Source organism: Pangasianodon hypophthalmus, chromosome 28 (genome assembly GCF_027358585.1).
Source record: "Pangasianodon hypophthalmus isolate fPanHyp1 chromosome 28, fPanHyp1.pri, whole genome shotgun sequence".
NCBI lineage: Eukaryota > Metazoa > Chordata > Actinopteri > Siluriformes > Pangasiidae > Pangasianodon > Pangasianodon hypophthalmus.
The window spans coordinates 6,012,210-6,037,774 of NC_069737.1; the positions used below are offsets into that span (position 1 = coordinate 6,012,210).

Genomic DNA, 25,565 nt, shown 5'->3' on the forward strand with positions numbered 1-25,565 from the left:
AATAAAGTACGAAACACATCAGTAAAATGCTGTTATAGGAAAATAATATGGATGCTGTTATAGGTGGTGTGATGAAAACCAGTGCAACATGGATCAGGTTACAGTTATCACAGTTACATTATTTTCCTATAACGACATCTCCCGAAGTGTCTATTCCACAGAAATTTGCCAACAATTACAATTTTTAATTAATTAGTGAGACATCATACTTTATAATCCATCACCTCACCAGCCTCTCTTTTTTAATCTCTTGAAGTTAACAAGACAAATCAGCTTGTTGTGTTATCAAGAAACCAGAAGGTACAAATTCCTCTGTTGAGGAGACTTTCCAGTGGCCGGAAATTTTCTGACTGCTGTAAAGTGCTGACACTGGAGACTGCTTCTATTAAATATTAAATTAAAGACTCCATACAGAAAACTTCACCATATCAAAGATTAGATGTTTTTCTTTGTTATATTACGATACAATCTAAAACCATTTTTTAGTCTTAGATTATGATAATCACACACCATATAAGTACGTTTGAATGAGTTGTTACTATAGAATAAGTTGTTATAAGTTGAAATGATAACGTATTAGAACCTTGGCTTGCGCTACTCTGGGAACCATGCTGTTATGGAAAATTGATCAACACCTATCAGATTCAACAAATCAACAGCACTATAGTATTAATGTTAATAATATCAGAAATTAATATTCTGAATATTGTCAGTTCAAATCAAATTAATTGAGGCAGTGTTCCAACATTCTTGATTGCATCTGTTAGTGCTACTGACTCATTGGGAAATTTAACAGCATTTCATATATTTTCAAATATTTTTCTGCCACATAACATTGTAGAAGAAACACAGTTCAGCTGTAAACTTGGATTGGATAAAAGTGACAGTTAAATAAATAAATGGGATAAAAACAAAGATGTGTACATCAGCTTACATTCATTGCTGCTGGAAAACTTTAGATGACAACTCTAGATAAAATGGGAGATAGAAGATTTGCAGAAAGAACCTTATAACAATAAGGTCATAATTTTTGGAAATCACTCACTGCCGCTGAAGATGGACCTACATGGACAGCCTGAAGATCATTGAGATTACTGAGGATGGTACCACTTAAAAACCATGAAGATGGGTTTGGACCACAATTCACATGAACAGTTATGCTATGATGGCTTAGGACTACAATTGCGGTGATAGCTTTAGGACTGCAATTGCCATGAATAGTTTTGCACTCAAGTCTCCATCAGTGAACGATAGATAAGTTAAAAAAAACAGACTTCATGTGAATTTCCTGGTTACACTATTGCACTATTTGACCATTTAGTAGAAAGGATTTATTATTAATTGACTATCTGTTGTCACCCAGATGAGGATGGATTCCCTTTTGAGTCTGGTTCCTCTCAAGGTTTCTTCCTCTGTCATCTCAGGGAGTTTTTCCTCACCACCATCGCCTCTGGCTTGCTCATTAGGGATAAATTCATACATTTAAAATTTATAACCTGAATGTATTTATTTCTATAAAGCTGCTGTGTGACTTGAATAATTTCGTTCAACCCTCAATGCCTTCACTGTCACATACACTAGCATTGATATACAACTTACAGCAGTGTTCTCCGAACCAGGCACCAAGGCCCCCAGATGCTCCACACTTCTGTTCCCAGTTCACATAGTGACTTTTTTAAACATATATTATTAAAACATTTAAAAACAGCAAATTCTATGCCCATGCCTGCAAATGTCTCTAATAATCATTGAAGTTGTTGACATTCGAGGAAACCAGAGAACCCAGAGGAATCCCAAATGCACACAGTAAGATCATGCAAAACTCCACGCAAACAGTGACCAGAGCAAACCGGGACCCTTGAGCTGTGGGGTGGCAGGACTGGAAACCTGAGGGATCCAAAAAAATAGTCATAGAAGTGGAAAGTTTTTACTCTCATGCATGCAGCGACAGGTGTAATCATTTATCTTTAGTAACTGCTTTATCATTGTCACTGTTGCTGTGGTTTATTTTGTTATATATAATAGTGGAAAAGGATGGGATTGGTAAAGAGTGTCTATTCGTGTGTGTGATAAAAAGCTTCCCTGTATGTACTTCTAGTGTCGATTGTAATTACAATGACAATAAAGTGAAAATGGATGAGTTTGATTTTACACACAACAATACACCACAAAGAACATAGTGCAGTACAAACTAAAGACTAGACATACAATGACATATCCAAACTGTTATTGTTTCTAACCAAAAAAAATTTATTCTGTATCTGTGGATTATAGATGTAAACACTTTTCAGACAGCTGAATGGGTTTCGCACATGTGGGATGGAGTGTGCCAAAAACAGGCAATTATCAGTTGGGGTATATTCTGACCTTGTACTTTTAATTGAACCCATTTTCTTGTGCAATATCAGCTCCAGCATCACTGTTTAACAGTTTGATGTAACCATATTTGCCACTCTGAAATGTATGTTTTTGGCTGTAAATACATTAAAAATGGGATTAAAGAGCAGCCCTGTGCATACCCCTAGTGACGATTGTAATTACAATGACAATAAAGTGAATGTGAATGGGTTTCATTTTAGGAGGAGCATAATAACAAAGCAATGTCAACAAAGAGCAAAGCTAAACAATACACCACAAAGAAAAAAAATGTAGTCTGTGTCTGTGCCAGAGTAAAGTCTCACAGAATAAGTGGCCAATAAATTGTAATTGCAAATCCCAGAACTTCCAGAGAGCCATGGTTGGGTGCCTTGAACGGCTGTGTGACTGGATTGGATAAAAGATTGTGAATAAAAAAAAAAGTGGGATAGTGTATTCAAACAATGCCAAAATACTAGACCAGTTGTCTGGTTGTCTAGTCAACCTACTAATGTAATGTAATGTTACATAGTGAAATTAAATATTAAGACAACTGTCAGGATTATAAACTAATAAAAATGGAACCTCTTTGTAACCCCTCAAATTGAGCCACCTCAGGCACAGACACAGATTTTTCTTTTTTTTTCTTTTTTTTTTTGGCAAGCTGTATGCTGGTATTGGATGAAAGCATCTTCTGAAATATTAAATATGTAAAACACAAAAGTTTTAAAAAAGAATTTTAGGGGTGGTGCGTTTGAGTGGAGAAAAATAGCAAAGAAATTCAAAGAAAGAGTAGACCAGACGTTTAACATTGATCATTGTAAACTGTCAAACTAAAATAAATTTGGGTCAAAGGTCACTTCTGACATTGTTTATTTAAGCAATCACTTTTGTTTAGAGGTGTGTACTGTATGTATAAGGAATGACAATGCGTCTGGTTTTGCTTGTGCTGCTCATTGATTTATTGGTTAGCTTTGCTCTTTGCAGAAATTTCTTTGTTATTCTGCTCCACGCCCTTCTGCAAAAACAAATTCAGTTGACTGTTATTGACATTGTATATACAGTTCACACCCCTGACTGACAGAGATGACTTAGAAAATTTCCTCTGAAATAACCCTTGACCCAAATTAATTATAGTTTTATAATTTATGGCTAATCCAAGTAAAAAAAAAAAAAAAAGAACATCAAAACTACACTTTTTTTCATGTGTATTGGTCATAAATTGTCAAACTTTTGGCAGAGGGTCCGGGGATATTTATTTAAAAAATTTTGCATAAATTATGGATGTAAACACTTCTTAGACAGCTGAATGGGTTTCGCACATGTGGGATGGAGTGTGCCAAAAACAAAGGCAGTTATCAGTTGGGGTATATTCTGACCTTGTACTTTTGAACCCATTTTCTTGTGCAATATCAGCTCCAGCATCACTGTTTAACAGTTTGATGTAACCATATTTGCCACTCTGAAATGTATGTTTTTGGCTGTAAATACATTAAAAATGGGATTAAAGAGCAGCCCTGTGCATACCCCTAGTGACGATTGTAATTACAATGACAATAAAGTGAATGTGAATGGGTTTCATTTTAGGAGGAGCATAATAACAAAGCAATGTCAACAAAGAGCAAAAGTTAAACAATACACCACAAAGAAAAAAAATGCAGTCTGTGCCAGAATAAAGTCTCACAAAGTGATCAATAAATTGTAATTACAAATCCCAGAACTTCCAGAGAGCCATGGTTCGGTGCCTTGAACAAGGACCTTCACTGCTCAGCTGTGTGACTGGATTGGATAAAAGTATTCACTAAACAAATAAATGTGGAAAAAATAACCATGAAATAACCTTTGAACTAAAACTGTTTAAAACAGTTAATAGCCAATCCACATTAAGAATTAAAAAAAAAAATTCTATATTTGGAACCAAAAATCTCTCTTTTTAGATTATCTGCATTCATAAAATTTTACAGGTTCATTCATATACCAGATTAGAAGGATATTACAGAGGTATTTCCCAAAATGTTGATTAATGTTGCATTTATTTTCAGATTTAACACTGAATAAATTAGAAGAAAATATTTTCATTTCAGAACAGTGCCCATTATACTGTATATTTAAAAAATAAAGAAATGATTTTCCAACAGACTTTGATGTAAAAGTCTTGAGAGTCTTCACTGTGAAATAATTAATATAATTCTTACAACAACAAACTGATATTTTTTTGGTTTGATTAAGTATGTAAATTTATGCATATCTAGTTAAATGAAGCATAATTTTTTTTAAAAGTTCCAATAGGTGGTTGTTTTAAAAAATTACCCTATTCACCTGTAGTGTCTCGTGTTAAATATTCAAACAATACCCAAAGTTATAAGCTATAAAATAATACAGCACTGACAATGAACATCATTTCAGGCACTGAATTTGCTAGAAATCTTACATTATTTTTGGTTGGTTTATTTAACTGATCATTTTTGTTTATGTGTGTACTAACTTATGTGTATATGTAATAACAATGTGTCTAGTCTTAGTTTATACTGCTCATTGTGGTTTATTATTTAGTTTAGCTCCACCCAAAAGTAAACCAATTTTTTTTTTTTATTTGATTGTTATTGGCATTGTATATACAGTTCACACCCCTATGACAAAAGTTACTGAGAGAAACTGCCTCTAAAATAATCTTTGCCCCAAATTGACAAAGGTTTGATCATTTATGACAGATATACAAGCAAAAAATTGTAAAAAAAAAAAAAAAAAAAAAAAAAAAAGAAATTTTTCATCAACATTATGTGATTAAGTGATTTGGATCAAAGGATATTTATTTATCATGAAGGCACAAGCAAATATTTTATTATAGACATTCCACAGACCAATCAGATTTTGAGAAAGTTGTCTATTCTTTGTGTCTATTGTGTTTTTGTATTATTATTATTATTATTATTATTATTATTATGTATTATTAACTTCAAGGAAGAAAAAAGAGAACTTGGTGAGAAAAGATTATGATCGCTATAATGTAAGTAACTTGCTTCAGATGCTCGTAATACTAAGAAGTAACACAACAATGATAAGTACTTCCATGAAGTTTTAGTAAATATGTGCATACTGTATCTGACTGAAAAAAGTATTCAAGTATACATAACTAATGTGTACAAAGTAAATAGTTATTGATAATGTAAGGTGCAAATATTTTTCTTAACTTTAAGATTCAAGAGAGCTTTAAGAGAGTTATGTGAGTAACGTGGGTGAAGTGAGGAGTTAATACTGAAATTGTGCACATGGGTATTCATACTTCAGACATTACTCTAGACTTTGGGCTGTAAATACGCTCAAGAAATCTAGGGAATGCCATTTGAGGACAATATTAAATACATAAATAAGATACTATTAAGTACTTAACAGTATCATTCCTTAAAAATGCATGAAAAGGTTTTTCTTTTTTTTAAGTTCTTAAGTATCTCTGTTTTTTTTCCACATTAGTTATCTTATATTTAGTTAAACATTTGTCCAAGTATGGATTAATTACTTAACTTAATATTTGCCCATTAAGGGTTGTGTAATTGTTGCAGTGTGTTGCAGTGTGGTATCAAGTGCCATACACAAACAGCACACAACATGCAAGGTGTACACTTGTAATTACTACCTAATAGGTTGCTAACCAATTGGTCCTTGGAGGATTAGTGATTCAATTCCTGGCCAGGGAACCACCCCCAGCCACTGGGGCTGCACACAACAGTGCACTCCCAGTGCTGGTCCCAAGCCTGTATAAACTTGGGGAGGGTTGCGTCAGGAAGGGCATCCGACGTAAAAACTGTGTCAAATCAAATATGCAGGCGAATGATCTGCGGTAATGGTGCTGAAATGTTCATGCGAATTTGCGTTATGCCTTTCTTACTGTATTAATGATGAATGTTATGTGCGGATGAAGATGTTCTTTGACCTCTTTGGGATAAAATGCTGCTTCAATTCAATTTTAAAACCTTGAAGAAAACAACACACAGTAACAATGATATTTTGAAGGCACTAAATTGTACATAATGTTCTACAGAGTGCACCTCAAAGCTGTGTAGGTTGTATAATTGCTATAAGACTATACATGGGCAAGAAATTATGAAAACATGTATGAAATGCTGTTTTCTCTGTTGCTTCAAGTCAGCGTGTTTCAAACCAGGTTCCTCCAGTGGGTCCACATTTTTGGTGTCTGTCTCAGCTCAAAAAAGCACCTACAATAAATGAATGAAAGAAAGGTGAATACCTGGCACAGGTGTGTTGGAATCTGGGGAAATACATAAATTAGCATCTAACAGAAAATTTGCATTATACAAATTCCATTTTGGTTATATTGTAGGCTGGGCTTTGGTTTAGGCTGCACTCTTTGTCAATATTGCTTTATTTTTCAGTTGCATCCATAAGCATCACAATTCATGTCCACTTTATTATCATTATAAAGATATACACTGGTGTGCAGTGTAACAGGATGCCAAACAATATGTCGAACTTACACACAAGTTACACACCCAAAGAAGAAAGAGAACAACACAAAGAAGAAGAGCATTAAGTACAAGAGATTAAGTACAGTAAATATAGACAGGGTGGCAACACAAAGATTAGAATTCATACTGTACAGATATAAAGTGCAGCGTGATTAAGATAATATACTGCAAGAAAGCATTAGGTCTTGCTAGCATGTCAGATACACTGATAGGCCAAACTGTCTATTGTCTCATAAATGCAAACATAGAATGAATGCATGTCAGAGGGTTTAAATAGGATTTCCACCCACGCAAAAGTCAAAAGTTCAAACACAGACATGCAAAATTTATTTCCAGGAAATGTGGACAAAAGCATAACAAGGCATGTTACAAGTTTTAAAGTGTATATGAAACACGGTGATCCTTTGCTATCTATTCAGTCTCATTAATCCATATCTGTTTTCACACTTTGTGGCAGTGTAATTTCCGTGCATTTGTTTTCAATTTGGCAAAAAAACATGAATAATGTGTCACAGTCGAGGGGAAAAAAGAACCGTACCACCATCCCTCACACCCATTGGTCATCACCACATCATTTCTCATTTGTATAAAGTTAAAAATTGTGAAGGTAGGCCATAGGTTACATTCACATTTCAAGCCTTATTGCTCAATTCTGCTGTTTTGTTCACAGTGTTGTGCTTAGATGGATTTACATTCCTGTTTATAAGTTTGTAAGTCACTGTGAATAAAAACTTTACCCCGAAGCTTTTTCCAGCTACTTCATGTGTACAAACCTCACCAATCATGAACACCAGTATAATCCTCACGCATTAACGAACACCAGTAGAATTGAATATATGGGGAAAAAACACAGATAATGTTAAAAAAGAACTGTACCACCATCCCTCACGCCCAGTGGTTGTTGCCAAATCACTCCACCTTTCATTTACAAAAGTTAAATGTTGTGAATGTGCGTCATAGGGTACATTCACATTATAAGCCTTATTGCTCAATTCCAATGTTTTGTTCCTGATGTTTTGTTTGTGCTTAGACAGGTTTATATTCAAGTTTCAAGTTTCAAGTTTAATTTATTTATATAGCACCATTTACAACAGCAGCAGCTAACCAATGTGCTTTACAGCATCAAATAAAATAAGTAGTAAATAAAACAAGGTTAATAAATAAAATCACAGCTAAAAACCAAAATTACAAGAACAACTCTATTTTAAAATATAACGAAATATAAGAAATAGAACCAGGATTGCCATCAAGTCAAAAACAGAGATGAAACATCAAAGGACACTGAAAGCGATGGAGAAGTAATGTGTTTTGAGTAAAGATTTAAAAACCTGTGAAGTAGGAGCAGATCTAACATGAACTGGTAGGCTATTCCAGAGTTTAGGGCCTAAAACAGCAAAGGCACGTTCCCCCCTTTTCTTTAGTTTAACTCTAAGAACAGTGAGCAATCTAAGACTACCAGATCTAAGAGCTTGAGCAGGGTTATGTAAGGAAAGCAGTTCAGATAAATATGAGGGAGCTAAGTTGTTTAAGGATTTAAAAACAAAAACAAGGATTTTAAACTCCACTCTAAACCGCACAGGCAGCCAATGCAGAGAAGCTAGGACAGGAGTGATATGGGTGAATTTACATAGGCCCATTAAGAGTCTTGCTGATGCATTTTGGACCAACTGGAGACGGGCCAGGGTAGCAGCATTTATTCCACCATACAGTGAGTTACAGTAATCTAAGCGTGATGATATAAAAACATGAATTACTCTCTCAAAATCCTGAAAAGAGAGGAAAGGCTTGATTTTAGAGAGAAGACGGAGATGGAAGAAACACGATTTAACCACAGAATTTATTCGACTATCAAGTTTCAGCTCACTGTCAAGCAAAACACCTAGGTTTTTAACAAGGGTTTTGGCTTGGGATGTAACAAAGTGATTACTGAGATATTTTACACTAGGGGGACCAAAAAATATAATTTCAGTTTTCTTTTCATTAAGGTTGAGAAAATTTGATGACATCCAGATTTTAGTATCCTTCATACAAGCCAACAAAGTATCAAAAGTGTTGCTATCAGAGTGTTTAAGTGGCAAATAAATCTGGGTATCATCAGCGTAGCAGTGAAATGAAACACCATGTTTCCTAAAGATGGAGCCCAAAGGGAGCATATACAGAGAAAAAAGTGTTGGAGCAAGTATTGATCCCTGCAGGACCCCCCATGAGAGGTTAGCAGCTGGTGACATGTGGGTGCCTAGTCGAACTGAGAGCCTCCGGTCCTTTAAATAGGAACTAAACCAGCTTAAAACAGTTCCCGTCAAGCCCACATAGTCAGGCAATGAGAGTATTATGATCAATCATATCAAATGCAGCAGTAAGTTCTAATAGCACTAAAACAATACTATGCCCCTGGTCAGTTACCATATAGATATCATTTAACACCTTTAGTAAAACTGACTCAGTACTATGAAATGTTCAGAATCCTGACTGAAATGTTTCATAGATAGAGTTTTTTAACAAAAAATAGTTTAATTGAAATTGAACAACTTTTTTCTAGAATCTTAGAGATAGGCTTATAATTAGCAGGATCCGCAGGGTCAAGATTTGGCTTCTTGAGAGATGGAACTACCAGTGCATGTTTGAGATCAGCTGGTATGGTCCCCAAACTAAGTGATTTGTTGACAATAGCCAGAAGACTGGGTCCCAAGGTCTCAAAGAGTTGTTTCAAGATACGAGAAGGAATGATATCAAATGAGCAAACAGTAGGTTTTAGTAGTGCAATAATTTCTTGTAGGGCAGACAATGAGGTGGGTTCAAAAGCACTCCAAGTGGGAGCGCGCAAAGGAGGTTCGATAATGTCACAGTATGTTATAGCAGACTGTGGTCTCTGATCGGCAATCTTTCTGAGAAAAAAACTAAGAAAATCATCTGATGTTAAGGAAGAAGACACTGTATGAGAATTTGCATGAGGATTGAGAACTGAGTCAATAATAGAAAAGAGAGCCTTAGGCTTATGACAATTTGATTAATAATATCAGAGAAATATTTTTATTTTAGCAGCCTTAGCTGCTTTTTGAAAATTAGCCAATGCCTGCAATACTTCATAATCAACTTGAAGTTTGGATTTCTTCCATTTTCGTTCAGCTTGTCTACAATTCCGACTGAGAGAAAGTGCATGGTCGTTTAACCATGGCATAGGTTTGGCTTTAATTTGTTTGAGTTTCAAAGGGGCGACAGAGTCTAAAATACTAAGACAAGTGGAATTAAAAAGAGCAAGGTGATCATCCATGTCTAAGTTAGTCATGGGGTTCTCTAACAGATCAACAGAGTAACTCTCTCTGTATAATTGTACAAAGTTATTCATAGTAATGGCATTAAATGTGCGAGACAATCTGACAGCACAATGAGGTTTATCAAACCAAACATGGATAGGGACAGTAAACAGAAGAGGCTTATGATCTGAAAAATTGAGGTCAGAAATAGTCATATCAGAAACAGACAAATTATGTGACAAAACCAGGTCTAGCATATGACCCTGGATGTGAGTAGGGCCATTCACCCATTGTATAAGATCAAATGATTCGACCAGGTTTAAAAAATCCTTAGACAAAGAGTCAGACCCACAACAAATATGGATATTTAAGTCCCCAAGAATCATCAGACGATCATATTTTATAAAAAGTTCACTTAGAAGGCCTGCAAATTCCTCAATGAAATCGTTGGCAGGTTTAGGAGGACGATAGATCAAGGCCACCACCAGCGGATTAGGGGAATCAAATTGATAAAGTTGTAGTTCAAAACTGTGGAAGGCATTCATGGGTAAAGTCCGGCACAGATATTTCATTTTAAAAATAAACGCTAATCCTCCACCACGACCAGTTTCCCTTGGAGTGTTTATGAACACATATTCATGAGGCAAAAGTTCAGAGAGTGGCGTCAAATCGCCTGGTTGCAGCCAAGTCTCTTTGTAAGCATATTTGTGAACAAAACCTTCTTTGAAACTTTTTCCAGCTACGTCATGTGTACTAACCACACGGCTCATGTTTAAAATGGAATCGTACAACTGTCCTTTAATCCAGTTGGTAAACACCAGAGCACTTTGCCTCTCTTTTGCAAGAAGTTTAATAATTTATTATGTCATTCGTCTCACTATCTTTTTTTTACAGTGCCAACTTTAGTTCGAAATCAATGACTTCCAACCACTTTGCAGCGTCACTGTGATCTCAGGGTTATAAGTACACATTAGCAGTCTATTTCTTAATATAAACATTTAGTAATGGCCACTTTGTGGTATAACTCTGCAATTCAGTAGATACATGTTTTGTAAAATTAAATCAATCTCTCTAAAATACAAGACTGATGGCTATGTTGCAAGCAGCTATTTACAGATTCCATACAAATCTTATTAGATTTAAATTTTATTAGATTATGCCCCATGAAGGGCTCACAGTCGGGCCACTCCACAAAGGCCAGCAAAATTTATATACCACATACTCCAGGAAATAACATTACATTCACAGTAGAATGTGCTGACATTCACCCAAGTTTGTCTCTTGGAGGTATGTCACTAATACTGCTGTAATTTCTTATGTTTGTTCACAAAGACATTTCTAAGTTTCTGTGGTTCCAATAAAAATAGTAGCAGCCAAATATCCAGATGACTGCATAATTTGTAAATGTCAATATCACAGATAAATGTCAATATCACCAATATTTCTCAGGAGCCGCAAAACAAAACATCTCATTTAAATAAAGTTCAATGTCTTGAGCGTGCGTAACACGTTACGTCACATTACAAGCTTTTGTGCTCAATCAGTTATTAAGTCTGTCTTAAGTCTGCTTAAGACAGGTTTACATTCCTCTTTGTATGTAACTGTCATTATTGTGAAATATATCTGCCCTGTCTGCCTTTTTTGTTGTTCACAAACATATTTCTAGGTTTCTATGGTTCCAAAAAAATGGTAGCAGCCAAATATCCAGATACTGCCTAATTTATAAATTTATAAATGTCCTATCATTGAAAATATATTTCAGTGTGGTTCCCATTTCTCTTGCTTTAAATACCATTCCAAATTGTTAATACTGAAAAAGAAATTGCTTAGCTAGCTATATTTAAATTTAGCTAGCTATATATTTTGGTTAAAAAAACTTAAAAAACACAAGCTAGATTTTGACTGCTTTTATTTAGGAACAAAGAAGCTTAGTAAACGCATGGAAATTGTTGTGCTTTATCTGTATATGTGCTGTTTTTTTCAACATGCTATAGAAAAATATTATCATACAATGAAATGACATTTACAGACTAAACTGCGTGCTGCTTGGTCAAAATGTCTATTGTCTAGAATGATTAAAAACACTAGATTATTAGATTAGATTCAACTTTATTGTCATTGTGCAGAGTACAAGTACAGAGTTGATGAAACGCAGGTTTTTTTTTTGCATATCCCAGCTTGCTAGGAAGCTGTGGTCAGAACACAGAATCAGCCATGATATGGCACCCCAGACCAGATATGGTTAATTGCCCAACAGCAGCAGCTTGATGGTGCTAGGGCTTGAACTCCCCAACTTCTGATCAGTAACCCAGAGCCTTAACTATTCAGGCAAAACTGCCTCAGCACTGCTCTGTTCATGTCAGCATGTTTAAAGAGGAATTTCACCTACTGAAAAGTTCAAACCAGTTTTATTGTTTTATAGCAAACACAGACACACATAGACTATTTTGAAGAAATGTGGACAAAAGCATGTTACAAGTTTTAAGGTGTGTCTGAGACACCTTGATCCTTTGCAGCCTATTCAGTCTCATGAGGCCGTATCTGCACTGTCATGCAATTGTTTTAATTTTGGGTTCATCAAACAGTACAAACTCACAAGCAATTTCACCGATATTGCTCAGGAGCTGCTAAAACATAGAACCAATCATCACCAAATTGCTTCACCTTTTGTATACATAAAGATAAACGTCATAAGCGTGCGTAACAGGTATCGTCACATTGCAAGCTTTTTTCATACAAGTCATGTCATGCTCACATCCTTTCTTTGCACTTCAGACGGGTTTACATTCCTCTTTGTAATTTAAACATATCTGTCATTATTGTGAAAAATCTCGGTCCACTCTGCCCTTTTTTCCAGGTACACAATGCATATGAATCACATGCGTCACCGCCAAAAAAAGCCACATTTGTGTAAGAAACCATCACTGCAGTAGTGAAGTAGCATCACATAGATGTCCACAATGCATAGGGTTTCCTGTTTTTTTTTTCAGCTATTACTGTCACATAGACAGCAGCAATGTTTTCAAACACAGCAAAGAGTAATGTTAAAAATAAGACCTGCACAAATTTCACCCATTCTTACAATTGTACTGCCTGTACTGAAAAGTATTTGCCTTTCACTATATTTATGGTGAGTTTTGTCTTGCTTGATAAAATCTATTTTGATGAACTATACACTTTGGCTTCACGGGTCACTTTCATTTTGTTTCATAGGCTCCATCTTTGTTGCAGGTGTGTGTAAGACCCTTATTGCATGTACCTGTTGGCAACATGGCACTGTGTGAAGTTGGATGGCTGGAGTGTGTGAGCATGCCTGCTCCTTCCCTCAGACTGTTGAGACTGACCTGACGTTTAGGAAATCAGATCACTCTCACCTCTAACAACAAATAGGCATAGACTTCCTCCTACTCTCAGCCCTTTATTAGTCCAGAGACATGGATATTTTCAGTTTCATCTTAATTAGTTTGTTTGCATACTGGTTTTGTTTTGTACAGGATTGGTGCTGTTCTGTAATGACCTGTCTTACCATTTCTGATCTGTTCATTCATGTCTTATGTGAAACACTCTTCTTTTTATAGGCACAAGAAGTGCTGAATTGTATTATATTTGTTATAGTCAAGACAACAAGAAACATAATAAAGGTAGGAGACAGCGACAACAACAATGACAAAAGCTAGAAAAAAGGGTGCTACACAAGACAAGACTTATATAATAGTGTTTATTAAACATAAACATGAATCAGGTGTGAACAGACATGTGACATAGTGAGTGTCATGGGCAGGTGATGTGCAGGGTCTGATGGGTATTGTAGTTCTGAGCCATGTTTGGCACAACCACATGGTTTTTAAAGAAATTAAAACCCCATTCTTATTTCTGTTGTATGAATTTCTTTTTCATTGAGGTCTGTGAGTTAAATTTGGAAAATTGTTTATAATATGTATAAGTAACTTTTGTTTTGACTAAATGCCGCTGTAGTAATTCGTTGGTTTTTAATTGCTGTTTATTTATAGAAAATACTTTTACAGGTTTTGCAAATGCCAGCATTTCAGGGTAAAAAGGCTATGGTTAAAAAAAATGCTGACATATAGGGTACAGCAATAGTGTTTTTTATACAGTACATCTCTGGCAACGACATTTGCCAGTTTTTTACCATAAATTTAATAGATTTTTTTTTTTTTTTACAGTGTAGATATTTTCTAAAATTGTGATGGCTTTCTTATTCAGCCTCACAGGTATTTTTAATCACTTTTTGCATGAACCTTACATCCACATCTGCTTTAATGCCATCTCCATTTTTCATTTTAATATACAAGATAATATACAATATATATTAATATACAAGATAATATTTCATAGCAACAAATTATAAATAAGTATATTGTGACCTAAATTATTATGTCGATCATATCTATGCTTAGGTTCCTGTGGCCACAATAGTCTAATTCAGTGGATTTCTCTGTGTCTAACTCATTTTAAAATATTGGGATGAATCAGCTGAAAACCTTTGTTAGCTTCAGCACAAGACAGGAAGCAGACAGCCCAGTGCAATCAGATCAGATGTGATCTTGAGGTTGATACACAGAGATGGCATGCAGCTTTACAGGATAAACAACCTTTCTTCCATTTCCGTTCAAGACCTACAACGGCATTGCCAAAATGATATATATTTCCAAACATTGTCAGTTTATTTCACAGTTTCACACTGAAATGTTGAAAAAGAGCTGAAGAATAATAAGAAGTATAATAGTAAAATAATACTAAAAACGAAAAACATAGGGGTTTTTATATACTCTATTATCATTTAATACTATCAACCAATCAGGTGTCAGCAGCTCAATGCAAAAAATCATGCAGGTACAGATCAAGAGCTTCATTTAATGTTCATCAGAATGGGGAAATGAACATCAGAATGGGGAAAAATGTGATCTCAGTGACTTTGACGGTGGCGTGGTTGTCATAGGAAACTGATTTCCTGAGATATTAATGCACGACAATTTGAAGAGAGTACACAGAACATTTGCAAAAAAACAAAACATATCCAGTGTGTGGCAGTTCTGCAGGAGACTCAAAAAAAACCCTGTTTAAAACAATGGTTAGCAGAAAAGCATCTCAGTATGCACAACACAACCTTGAGGTGGATGAACTTCAACTGCAGAAGACCACATCAGGTTCCACTCCTGTCAGCCAAGAACAGCATCTAAGGATACAGTGGGCACAGGCTCATTCAAACCGATTGGAAAAACATCACCATCACCAGTTGGTCTTTGTCCAACTTTTGTCTAATCTTTAACAGTCCAGTCCAAGTAAATCTCCAAGTAAACTGTAGTGAACTGTAAAAATTGACTTCACATCAGTCACACAAAATCTTTTAAATTTGCGTGAGTGCTGGAGAAGCAGGTTTCTGCTGAAAACCTGTGTCTCCAGTACCACTGACATATTTTTTTCCTTTCTTACGTTCCTCTTCAGGGTGGATCTTTATCCAATGCATAAATCTCCATGGTTTATCTTTTGTGAGCCAAATATGCATGTATAGCACAGGTAAGATCATATGCTAGATCATATGCTGTTTTAAGAAACATCCCAAACACCAGAATACAAAATCGTCTTCATACTTTATTTTTCAAATCCTTTTCAGTGTGAGATGTCACAGCCATCTGGTTGAGAAGGACATATGAGTGTGATGGTTAGTCGTCCACAAACATTTGGCCACATAGTTTCCATTTAATGTAGTTGAACATCTGTGAAACATGTTAGTTCCTGGTATCACTTACATTGTAGCAGCTATAAACAATGGTTTAAAATAGCTTGTTACAGAGAAGAAAAAAAGGATGCAACATCCTCAGCCCTGAAGCGGAGGAAAATTAAATGAAATTACCAGCTTTAACTCAGACTGTCACAAAGCCTTGATACTGGAAACTCTTTCCATAAAATGTCTCTGTTAATCAGGACTTTTTGAACTGAGAATTCAACAGAGCTATGGTATAAGTACTGTATAGAGTATACAGCCAAAAATATATATTTCTCTAAAAATACTACACTAATCATAGACAGTGATAAATGATAACAATAATCAAATAATCATGCAGCCACATGACAAAAGACACTAATTAGAGTTTTGCACCAGTGACTTAGTGAAAAGAAAGCTGTGTAAGTAGTTTTAAAAACTGTAGCTTATTTTCTTGTGTTAACCAAACCATTCTACTTTATGGCTCTTCCTGGTTTGTTTAGAATTGCATTTCAAACTGCATTTCAGTCTGAATCATAACATTATTATACATTATTATACACCTCTGAACTGGTTTTGGAGAAGACTTGGTGTTACTTTATTCCTTTAACAGATAGACCTTTATAACATAAAGGGCAGGGCAGTTTTACTAGTGAAAAGACTAATTTTAACACATCCCACGTCATATGCCTTGGGACCAACATGTTTTCAGTTTATTTTTAACAACAAAATATGTTGGCGCACAGGCACTTCACGCATACTGTGACTCATAGCTCATGTGCTCATGTGCTTGAGGCCTTTTGACCTTTAATTACCTCAGGAAAACAAGATAGAACAAATATTAATGTTTACTTTGAAACTAATTATGGCAACACTACCAGCAACAGCTGAAATATATTTAGAACCATTATTAAATATTTATACATTCATCTCATCCATTTAGTAAATCACTTTAGCAAAGTAACACAAATTAAAGTCTTACACACAGAAGAATAACTGAAAACAAAGGATAAGCTTATATATATATATATATATATATATATATATATATATATATATATATATATATATATAGGGGGAGAGAGAGAGAGAGAGAGAAAACAACATGTCTCAAACTGTTTTATTCCTCTTCTACCACAATAATTTTTATTTACTAAGGAATGACACAGTTTAGAGTTACACTTAATGTTGTCAAACATTTGTGAGACAAGTTGCTTCCTGTTATCATTCATGTTAGCAACTTTAAATGTTTATTCCCTCACCAGGTGTTCTTTTTTTTCTCTCTTCTGCAGCTGAAAAGACAAACAAAATCTACTGCATGTCATATTACCAAGAAACTGGAAAGTGTGAATTCCTGAAGATTTTCCTTGTGGCAGACTTACACAATTGCAAAGTGCAGTCACTGGACACTCCTTCCATTAAATGTTACATCAGTGTCTCTTTACAGAAAACTTTACCATATCAGTGATATGTTATATGATATATTAATAACCTCCACTCTTCTTGGAAGGATTTTTGGAGCGGGCTGTGGGGATTTACCCAATCCCGATTACAAGAGCATAAGTGAGGTCAGGCACTGAATTACCATAGATCTAGTGTTTTTTTTTGTTTTTTTTAATTCAACCTGAACTCAAAACTGCCCTTTTTGACTTTCATGTCCCTGATCATATTTTGCAAAACATCATCTGTATCAATTAAAAGTCAGAATTATCTGATTCTAGTATGACTTTTATCTATCTTTCTTATTGAACATATTATGATTATACAATCACAGGAGTATTAAACATATTGGGTCAGGAGAAAAACATCTATAACCATCATTTAAGGGGCATTGAGAAACATCTTTTCATATCCATTTAATATCAGAAGTTGTTTTTTCACTATTTAATTCTTTACATGAAATAGTAATATGATAATAATATAATCTATATCTATAAGTAAACAATTTTTTATTTATAAATTTAATATTTGGCATAAATAATTAAAAGATTACTAAAACATTAAACATTACAACTGTAAAACATAATTTTTTGTATTTTCTTAATATGTCTTAAGATGTCACCTAGTGGCAGAAGCACAAAATGACTAATTTCACCTCCTGAATTTTAATTGTACAGTTTATTCTTTTCATACAATGTATGTAGATATATACAGTGCATGGCCTAATGAAATATACTCTGAAATATTTTTGCTATACAAAGTACATTGTTAAATTACAGGTTTTTAATCATATAATTGTCATAATGGTTAAGTGATTATTAGTTTTAAAATCTATTTAGGCACATAGTATTTTCTCACTTAAGGTAATAAACAAGTTTAAAATGAATAATTTCTTGTCAGCCATCACAATCCAATCAAATCCGAAACCGTGCTGCTTGTTTGGATTTCTTTCTCACCATGAATTAGTCCAAATATCAATAAATAAATAAATAAATAAATAAAAATAAAAAATGTACTGACTGTCACTTTTATATAAACATATTTTAGCACAAATAAAGTTCGTACGCCATGATGAGACAATATTCCGATATTCAGTGGGCTGTTTGAAATTTTAATGCACAAATGCTATTTCAAATCTCATAATATCTACAAATTTGAAGGCAAAAATACACATTCAAATGAACAGGATCTCATGTTATATTATGCTTTCAAAACACACATTTTCTAAATGTCTTGGTCAAGTAATCCTTGATGCTATTGTTTGACTCTGGAAGTTCATTTTAAAATTGCAAAACATTGCAAAACAGAGGGAATAAAATGCAGCCAGGTGTTTGTACTCTGTAACAAGTACAAGAACATATCATATCATTTACAGTGAGAGACATTTGTTTGACCACTTCCCTATTTGCAACTCTGTGTATTCATTCCACCATTCCTCTGTCTTGTACATACCTGCTGGATATACCTTCCCCTCAATCCACCCATAAACATGAGAACTCAGTAAAATGTTATTTATAGCAGGGACATTGCATGACAAAATATTTTATCAACATGTACCCAAAACCAAAATGTTTCTGGAATACAAATAGTAAATCAATGTTGGTTATTTTTTTCTGGAGGCTGGAATCTTATGTTAGACCCCCTGACATAGTCACTCGCTTTCATTAAGCACTTTATCCTGATCAGGGTCACGGTGGACCTGGAGCCTATCCCAGAACACTGGGCTTGAAGTGGTAATTCACCCTGGATGGGGACACATACTGTATGTACATGAACACACATTCACGCACTGTTAACCAATCTTTATTTTATTTATTTATTTAAATTTTTTACTTGGACATTTCTTGTGAAACTGTTGAATACAGAAGAAAATGATTATATAAATAGAGTTCTGAACAGAAGATGTACTTCACACAATCTTACCAAATTGAACACAAACAGTATAGACAAAAAGTATGCAGGCGAGTATGTGAACAATGAACAATAAGTGAAATCTATTTTGTTTACTGGGGCACCTTGTCAGTTTTGTCACCATTTTACTAGGGCCAGGTGATGCCCTTGGTTTATAATAATTATACAGTAACATAGTAAATATCTTGCATCCAATCTTTATTGCTAGATAACTAAATAAAATCAAAATTCAAGTGGATTTTAAAAAATAGTAAAAAAAAAAAAAAAATCATGATCATCAATGATTGTTTGATTAAACTAGTGCAGGTTTTACAAAAGATTAATATCATCTTTATCATTATCATTAACATGCAGCATAGTCACAAACGAGTTGACTCATTGAACCAGCTCTTTTTTGGTGAAAGTTGAGAGCCCACTTGAATATATAAGCCGTTTTTTACTGTTATTTTTTCACTGTAAACTAATAGACAAGATTACATGAATGAGTCTTCGTAATGAAGGACACACACAGCAGACACAACAATAAAACTTTTGGGAACCAAAAGAGTCGGGTTAGATGGGTTAGATAATCTGACTCACTGAAAAGGACCTATCATGGGGCAGAATTCTTCGATAAAAAGAAAGGTGATAAACAAAAGTGTTTAAAGAGATGTTTAAAATCTTTACAGAGGTGTCTCAAGCATCAGTCATAATTTTAGCATGTGTTTGTTTAGTAAATTTAGTCATGTTTGTTATACACATATTTTAAAGCTGTGTAATTTTTATTTCTACAGAAAACAAGAAGAAACAAAAAGACACAAGATGGCAGCAAACAGCCACACTGAACATCGGAATATTGTCTCATCATGGCGTACGAACTTTATTTGTGCTAAAATATGTTTATATAAAAGTGATAGTCAGTACATTTTTTATTTTTATTGATTTATTTATTGATATTTGGACTAATTCATGGTGAGAAAGAAATCCAAACAAGCAGCGGATTTGATTGGATTATGACAATTATATGATTAAAAACCTATTATTTAATTGTAATTTAACAATGTACTTTGTATAGCAAAAATATTTCAGAATATATTTCATTAGGCCATGCACTGTATATATCTACATACATTGTATGAAAAGAATAAACTGTACAATTAAAATTCAGGAGGTGAAATTAGTCATTTTTGTGCTTCTGCCACTAGGTGACATCTTAAGCTGGAAATGCTGGAAATCTCTAATTCAGACTGAATGAACTTAAATATGAGTCATTAAACTCACTGAACAACAGTGGAGTGAATCTTGGTCATGACCAAAATGTTTTACTGACTCAGGTTTGGCATACACATGCAAGAGAAAATATGACTTATCCAATTCATGGATGTTTAAAAAACAGACAGAAACATGGATGTTTAAGACAGCAGACATATAATATATAATGTACACCTACGTGAAATCTATGTACTACATCAAGACTGTTTGCTAATTTGTTGGGGTTGGAATTGATTTCAGATCCAGTAATTGCAACTGTGGCTTGTAATAGTGAATCTTGGCAGCAGCAAGTGCACAAGCCTCTGATCTTGATGATATCTATCTAAACATAGATTATCTCAGAGATTTGATTATCTGAGAGAGGCAATAATTGTATGCCTGAAAATTATATCATAGATTTGTAATACTGTTGATTAATTTCCTGAAACTTAATAACATTAATGAAATGGTTAACGTTCAATTTTAGCAATAAAAAAAGGGTCATTGGTACAGCTTCTCCTGAGTTTATTAGAAACTGAGTTGGGCATTTATAAATATGAAGTACTACAGTCAATGCAACCATATTGTAGCATATATAGTTGACTATATTAAAATATCTCAATAAATACATAGTCCAAAGACTTATCTACTGCAGTAAATAAATACATAGTGCTGAGTGCAATAGAGAAGATTAAATGAACAAACAATATATATTTTTTAAAGTGTACAATTTTAGATAAGTCAAATATAAATAATAATATTTTAGTCTATTACATGCTATATTAAATTACAGAACATGAGAACATACAGTCATCTTTGTCACACAAAGTTGTTGCGTAGCCTGCCTGTTGAGTACAAACTTATAGAGAGGCATTAAAACTAGTCAAACCACTTTGTATGCATTCTGTGGCTTACAGGCAGTAGTTTCATTTGTGTTTTATTTAATCTCTGCTTAATTTGGACTAAATCATAATTTATAATTATTATAGAGTTATATAATTTGCAAAAACCCATAACACTTTTTTTTTTAGATTTATTCAGTGCCATAAGGCACAAAAAATGGTAACCTAGATGTAGAATAATACACAGAATATGACACACCACAGTGCTCTTCCCATTTTAGTTTGTCATGTTGTCTTGTGACAAAGAAATTCCTTCATTCTTGCCTCCAGGATATATTCAAATACAAAGATCATTTGCAAAATGCCCATCACCAACTTATATAGAAATTCATAATAATTAAAGCTATGAGTACTGACCATACCCTATCATACAAGTTTGCTTGTATAAATTATTATTGTGCTTTTTAAGCATGTGCATTTACAGTATATATAAAAACTTAGCTAGGCATACTGTATTTGCATGGTTCATTAAAGTAATCAGAGTGTAAATATGGTGAAGTTTCTCACTCTGACTGGAGGATGTGCCTTAGCATCAGCTGGACCATGTGAACAGAAGTGACACAGCCACCATGAAGCACGCCATGAGCACACTGATCTTGCTGCTGACATCGCTCGATGATATTACTGTTGGAATAAAATATAAATGACATGCTAGAAATAGACAGATACTCTAAGTGATAGTAACAATGCTGATTTACTAGCTTTTAATTACAAAATTAAAAGTGTGTTCTCTAAAGCTTAGGATCAGGAGCACGGTGACATATCAGTCGGACAATATACCATGATCCAGTGATTTATGATTGGAGCAGTAACACACTTAAAATAACATGCACAAAACATGTTATTAAATCATTATACCATAGTGCTGTTGAGTTTTTGATTCTGATCGGTCAGATGGTGTTGATTAATTCTACTGACAGAACTGCTGTTATAGAATGTCAGCTGTAATTCAAATCACAGCTCTTCAGGACAGAGGACTTTGCTTTCTCATTTGACAAGCTGTGTTTTATTTTGTCATATTAACTTATAGCTCATAGCAGTTTATAGCTGTTTTGATATACTGTAAGTGTACTACTTGTATTGCAGAAACTTCACTACATTAAATGTAACTATAAACAAAATGTAATCTCAAAAATTTAATGTAAATTTTGATGAAATGGCTGTAGTGTCATAGGGATAAAACACTTCAAGACATGCTGTTATTAGAAAATAATCAACTCCGGGGTGGTAACTGTAACTCCACTTTGTGTAGGTCTGCATCACACCACCCTGTCATTGATTATTATATTAAAGCACATCCCTAAGTGTTTTATTGCTTACATAAATATTTCTTCCCACATGATACATGTATATACTACTTACGTGTGCCATTGACTATGATGTCATTGGTGAAGATCTTGAAAGGAAGGCTGTTATTTCTGGCTGCTCTAAGCATAGTTTCCCCAATTTGGGTGTTGTTGGGAAGTTTAGCAGATTTGGCAAAAGCCAAGTCCATGAAGTTCAGAATTGAATCAGAATTTTCTTTAGGTCTTCCTTTGCTATATAGCCAAAGATAAAGCGAGTTAGGGAAAAAAATCTGTGTAAAATGACATTTGGTTTTAAATATGAACATGACTGGGTTGTGATGCAAAATGCACTTAGTCTAAATACCTGAAGTTTGACATGGTTAAGATGATGAAAGTAGTAGGGAAGTCATCAGTGAAAAAAGGAGTAAGCTGCAACAGGTCAGAAACATGTAGTTAAAAGCCCAAAAGTCAATTTTTTTCTTAATAATAATATGAATAAATGATGGTTTAATTCAAAGAGTAAAAAAAAATTCAAATCTTATTCAACTCCACCTACTTAACCAATAGAGACCTAATCTTGACAAAATTTTGAGAAATCTTACCTAATGCACCTTTAAAAAGCCAAAGCTAATATATACAGTACTTCTAATTTTTACTATTAAAATAATATTAAACATGAATAAAAATATATTAAGAGAAAACAGCATCAATACCTTTCACAAATACAAGCTCATGTACAAAGTGAGAAAATGTATATAATCACCAAACAAAATACATTCTACAAATAAACACAGGGTAGGGACAACAAAACCATGTACAGCTCTTGTAGGCTTGTTCTGGGTTAATCTTTGAAACCAAATATTGTACAAAGAATTATTTATTTGTGATTATAGTGTATTGCCTTCATCTGTGCAGGAAACTGTAATTATACTAATTATCAAAATTCATCTTGCATCTTTGAAAATTCAGGTCCTCAGGCCTCAAATATCATTAACATATATTATTTTGTAGTTATTTTTTTATTCTCCACATTTTCATAATGTTACCACAGATACTACAAATGTCTCTGCATTTATTTGTGGAATGTATTGTGCCCATTAGCGAGTACATACCATATTTGTATAATTTCTATTTGTGGAACTTACTGTGACTATTTAAGTCCATATGTATATTTCTGCAGTTTATGCTTGTATTTGAGAAAGGGACTGATTCCGTTTGGTGTTTGTATAAAAAGTAATCCTATAAACCAGTGTGTGCTGATTTCATACTTACTCCTGTTTTAATCATGATTGATCTGTTTGTGAATAAATCTGAATTAGTATTTGAGAGAGCTGCTACAAAAGTGCCATTTGTTCGGAATTGCACAGGGATAATGTATGGCTCATCTGGAAAGAGAAATATAGAGTATTAATGCAAAAATCTGGAAAGAGAAATATAGGGTAAAATACAGTGTTACATACATATTTGATAATATATGTTTATATACTCACTGATTAGAGTGATTGTTGAGGCTTCAAATTGCACGCTGAAAGTATTGTTATTTTCTGCAACATTTTTCAGAGCATTCACTACTTGTTCACCAGTTGGGACAGGTTTTGTGGAGTTCTCATTGAATACCAGCTGGACCTCTGCTTGCGTATTTTCATCTGCACGTTTGGGCTGAGGTCTAGGGGGGAATTCTTTGTTAATATCAAATCTGTCTAAACAAACTCTGAATTAGGGTTGGAATTACAGTTACATGGGTTAGAGTTGGAATTACATGCATATTACAGGATAGACAATAACACACTGTTTTAACCAATTTCTAGTACGTGTAAAGGGCTTGAAACAATTGAATCGCATTATACAAACACCACCTACAATGTATGAAGTGTAAATTATGCATTTATAAACAATGGGTCTCACTTGAAGGCTAGGACAATGGTCCGGATGAACAGAGGGCCATACAGTGTTTTATAGATTTGATCCAGCTGCAAAAACAAACAAACTAATTGTTATTATACTACCATCAGAACTTTTTATTACTGATTTTCTATATAGAGAGTAGACAAGCTTTTTGTAAGTTTCTATTACAAAACTTACATTTTAGATCTTAGATTTGACCACAATTGTGAAATGTATAGTGTTCTGTACTGAGTAATTTAAATATTTCAGTGGATGGTCTCACACTTACCACTAGAACCACAATGGCTTCCAATTCTTTGAATTCCTTACTCTGAGGATTACCAAGCTGTGGAACATAAGTATACTTGAGAACAGCACTCATCTCGACAGTTGGCAGTGGACGAGTTGGTACAACAGTTGTTGTTGTTGTTGTTGTTGTTGTTGTTGTTGGTTTTGGAGTGGTGGTGGTAGTAGTAGTTGTAGTAGTAGTAGTTGTTTTAGTAGTAGCTTTTGTGGTTGCTGGAGTTGTACTTGTAATAGTTGCTTTTGTAGTAATTACTATAGGTTTTGTAGTTGCTTTTGTAGTAATTGCTGTAGGCTTTGTAGTTGTTTTTGTAGTAACTGCTATAGGTTTTGTAGTTGCTGTTGTTGTAATTGCTGTAGGTTTTGTAGTTGTTTTTGTAGTAACTGCTATAGGTTTTGTAGTTGCTTTTGTTGTAATTGCTGTAGGTGTTGTAGTTGTTTTTGTAGTAGCAGCTGTAATAGTTGTTTTTGTAGTAGCTGTAGTTACTGTAGATGCTTTTGTAGTAGCTGGTGGAACAGTCAGTTTTGTAGTAGTAGCAGCTGTAATAGTTGTTTTTGTAGTAGCTGTAGTTACTGTAGGTGCTTTTGTAGTAGTTGTTGTATCAAGTGGTTTTGTAGTAGCAGAAGAAATAGTTGCTATTGTAGTAGGTATGGTCGGAGTAGTAGTAGTTGCTGTTTGTGTTACTGTAATTAAAATAAAGGGTGAGATTAGCATACATCTTAGGAAAAATATGTAAAAATTGAGTCACATATTCATATTGACCATTTGTGAAAAGTTGTCACCCAAGGGT

General features: G+C 34.2%; 1 protein-coding gene across 1 annotated transcript in view; it reads right to left on the minus strand.

The window, feature by feature from the left end:
• Positions 1-18,950: 18,950 nt before the first annotated feature.
• The window catches only part of LOC113545795 (mucin-19), a 41,402-nt gene continuing 34,787 nt past the window's right edge, over positions 18,951-25,565 (minus strand). The window contains exons 10-16 of the mRNA XM_053230889.1: positions 24,761-25,458; positions 24,493-24,557; positions 24,078-24,253; positions 23,860-23,972; positions 22,952-23,016; positions 22,664-22,839; positions 18,951-21,925 (exon numbers count right to left, since the gene is read on the minus strand). Of these exons, the coding sequence (XP_053086864.1) occupies positions 21,834-21,925; positions 22,664-22,839; positions 22,952-23,016; positions 23,860-23,972; positions 24,078-24,253; positions 24,493-24,557; positions 24,761-25,458 (1,385 nt within the window). The 3' untranslated portion in view covers positions 18,951-21,833. The remainder of the gene's footprint in view (positions 21,926-22,663; positions 22,840-22,951; positions 23,017-23,859; positions 23,973-24,077; positions 24,254-24,492; positions 24,558-24,760; positions 25,459-25,565) is intronic.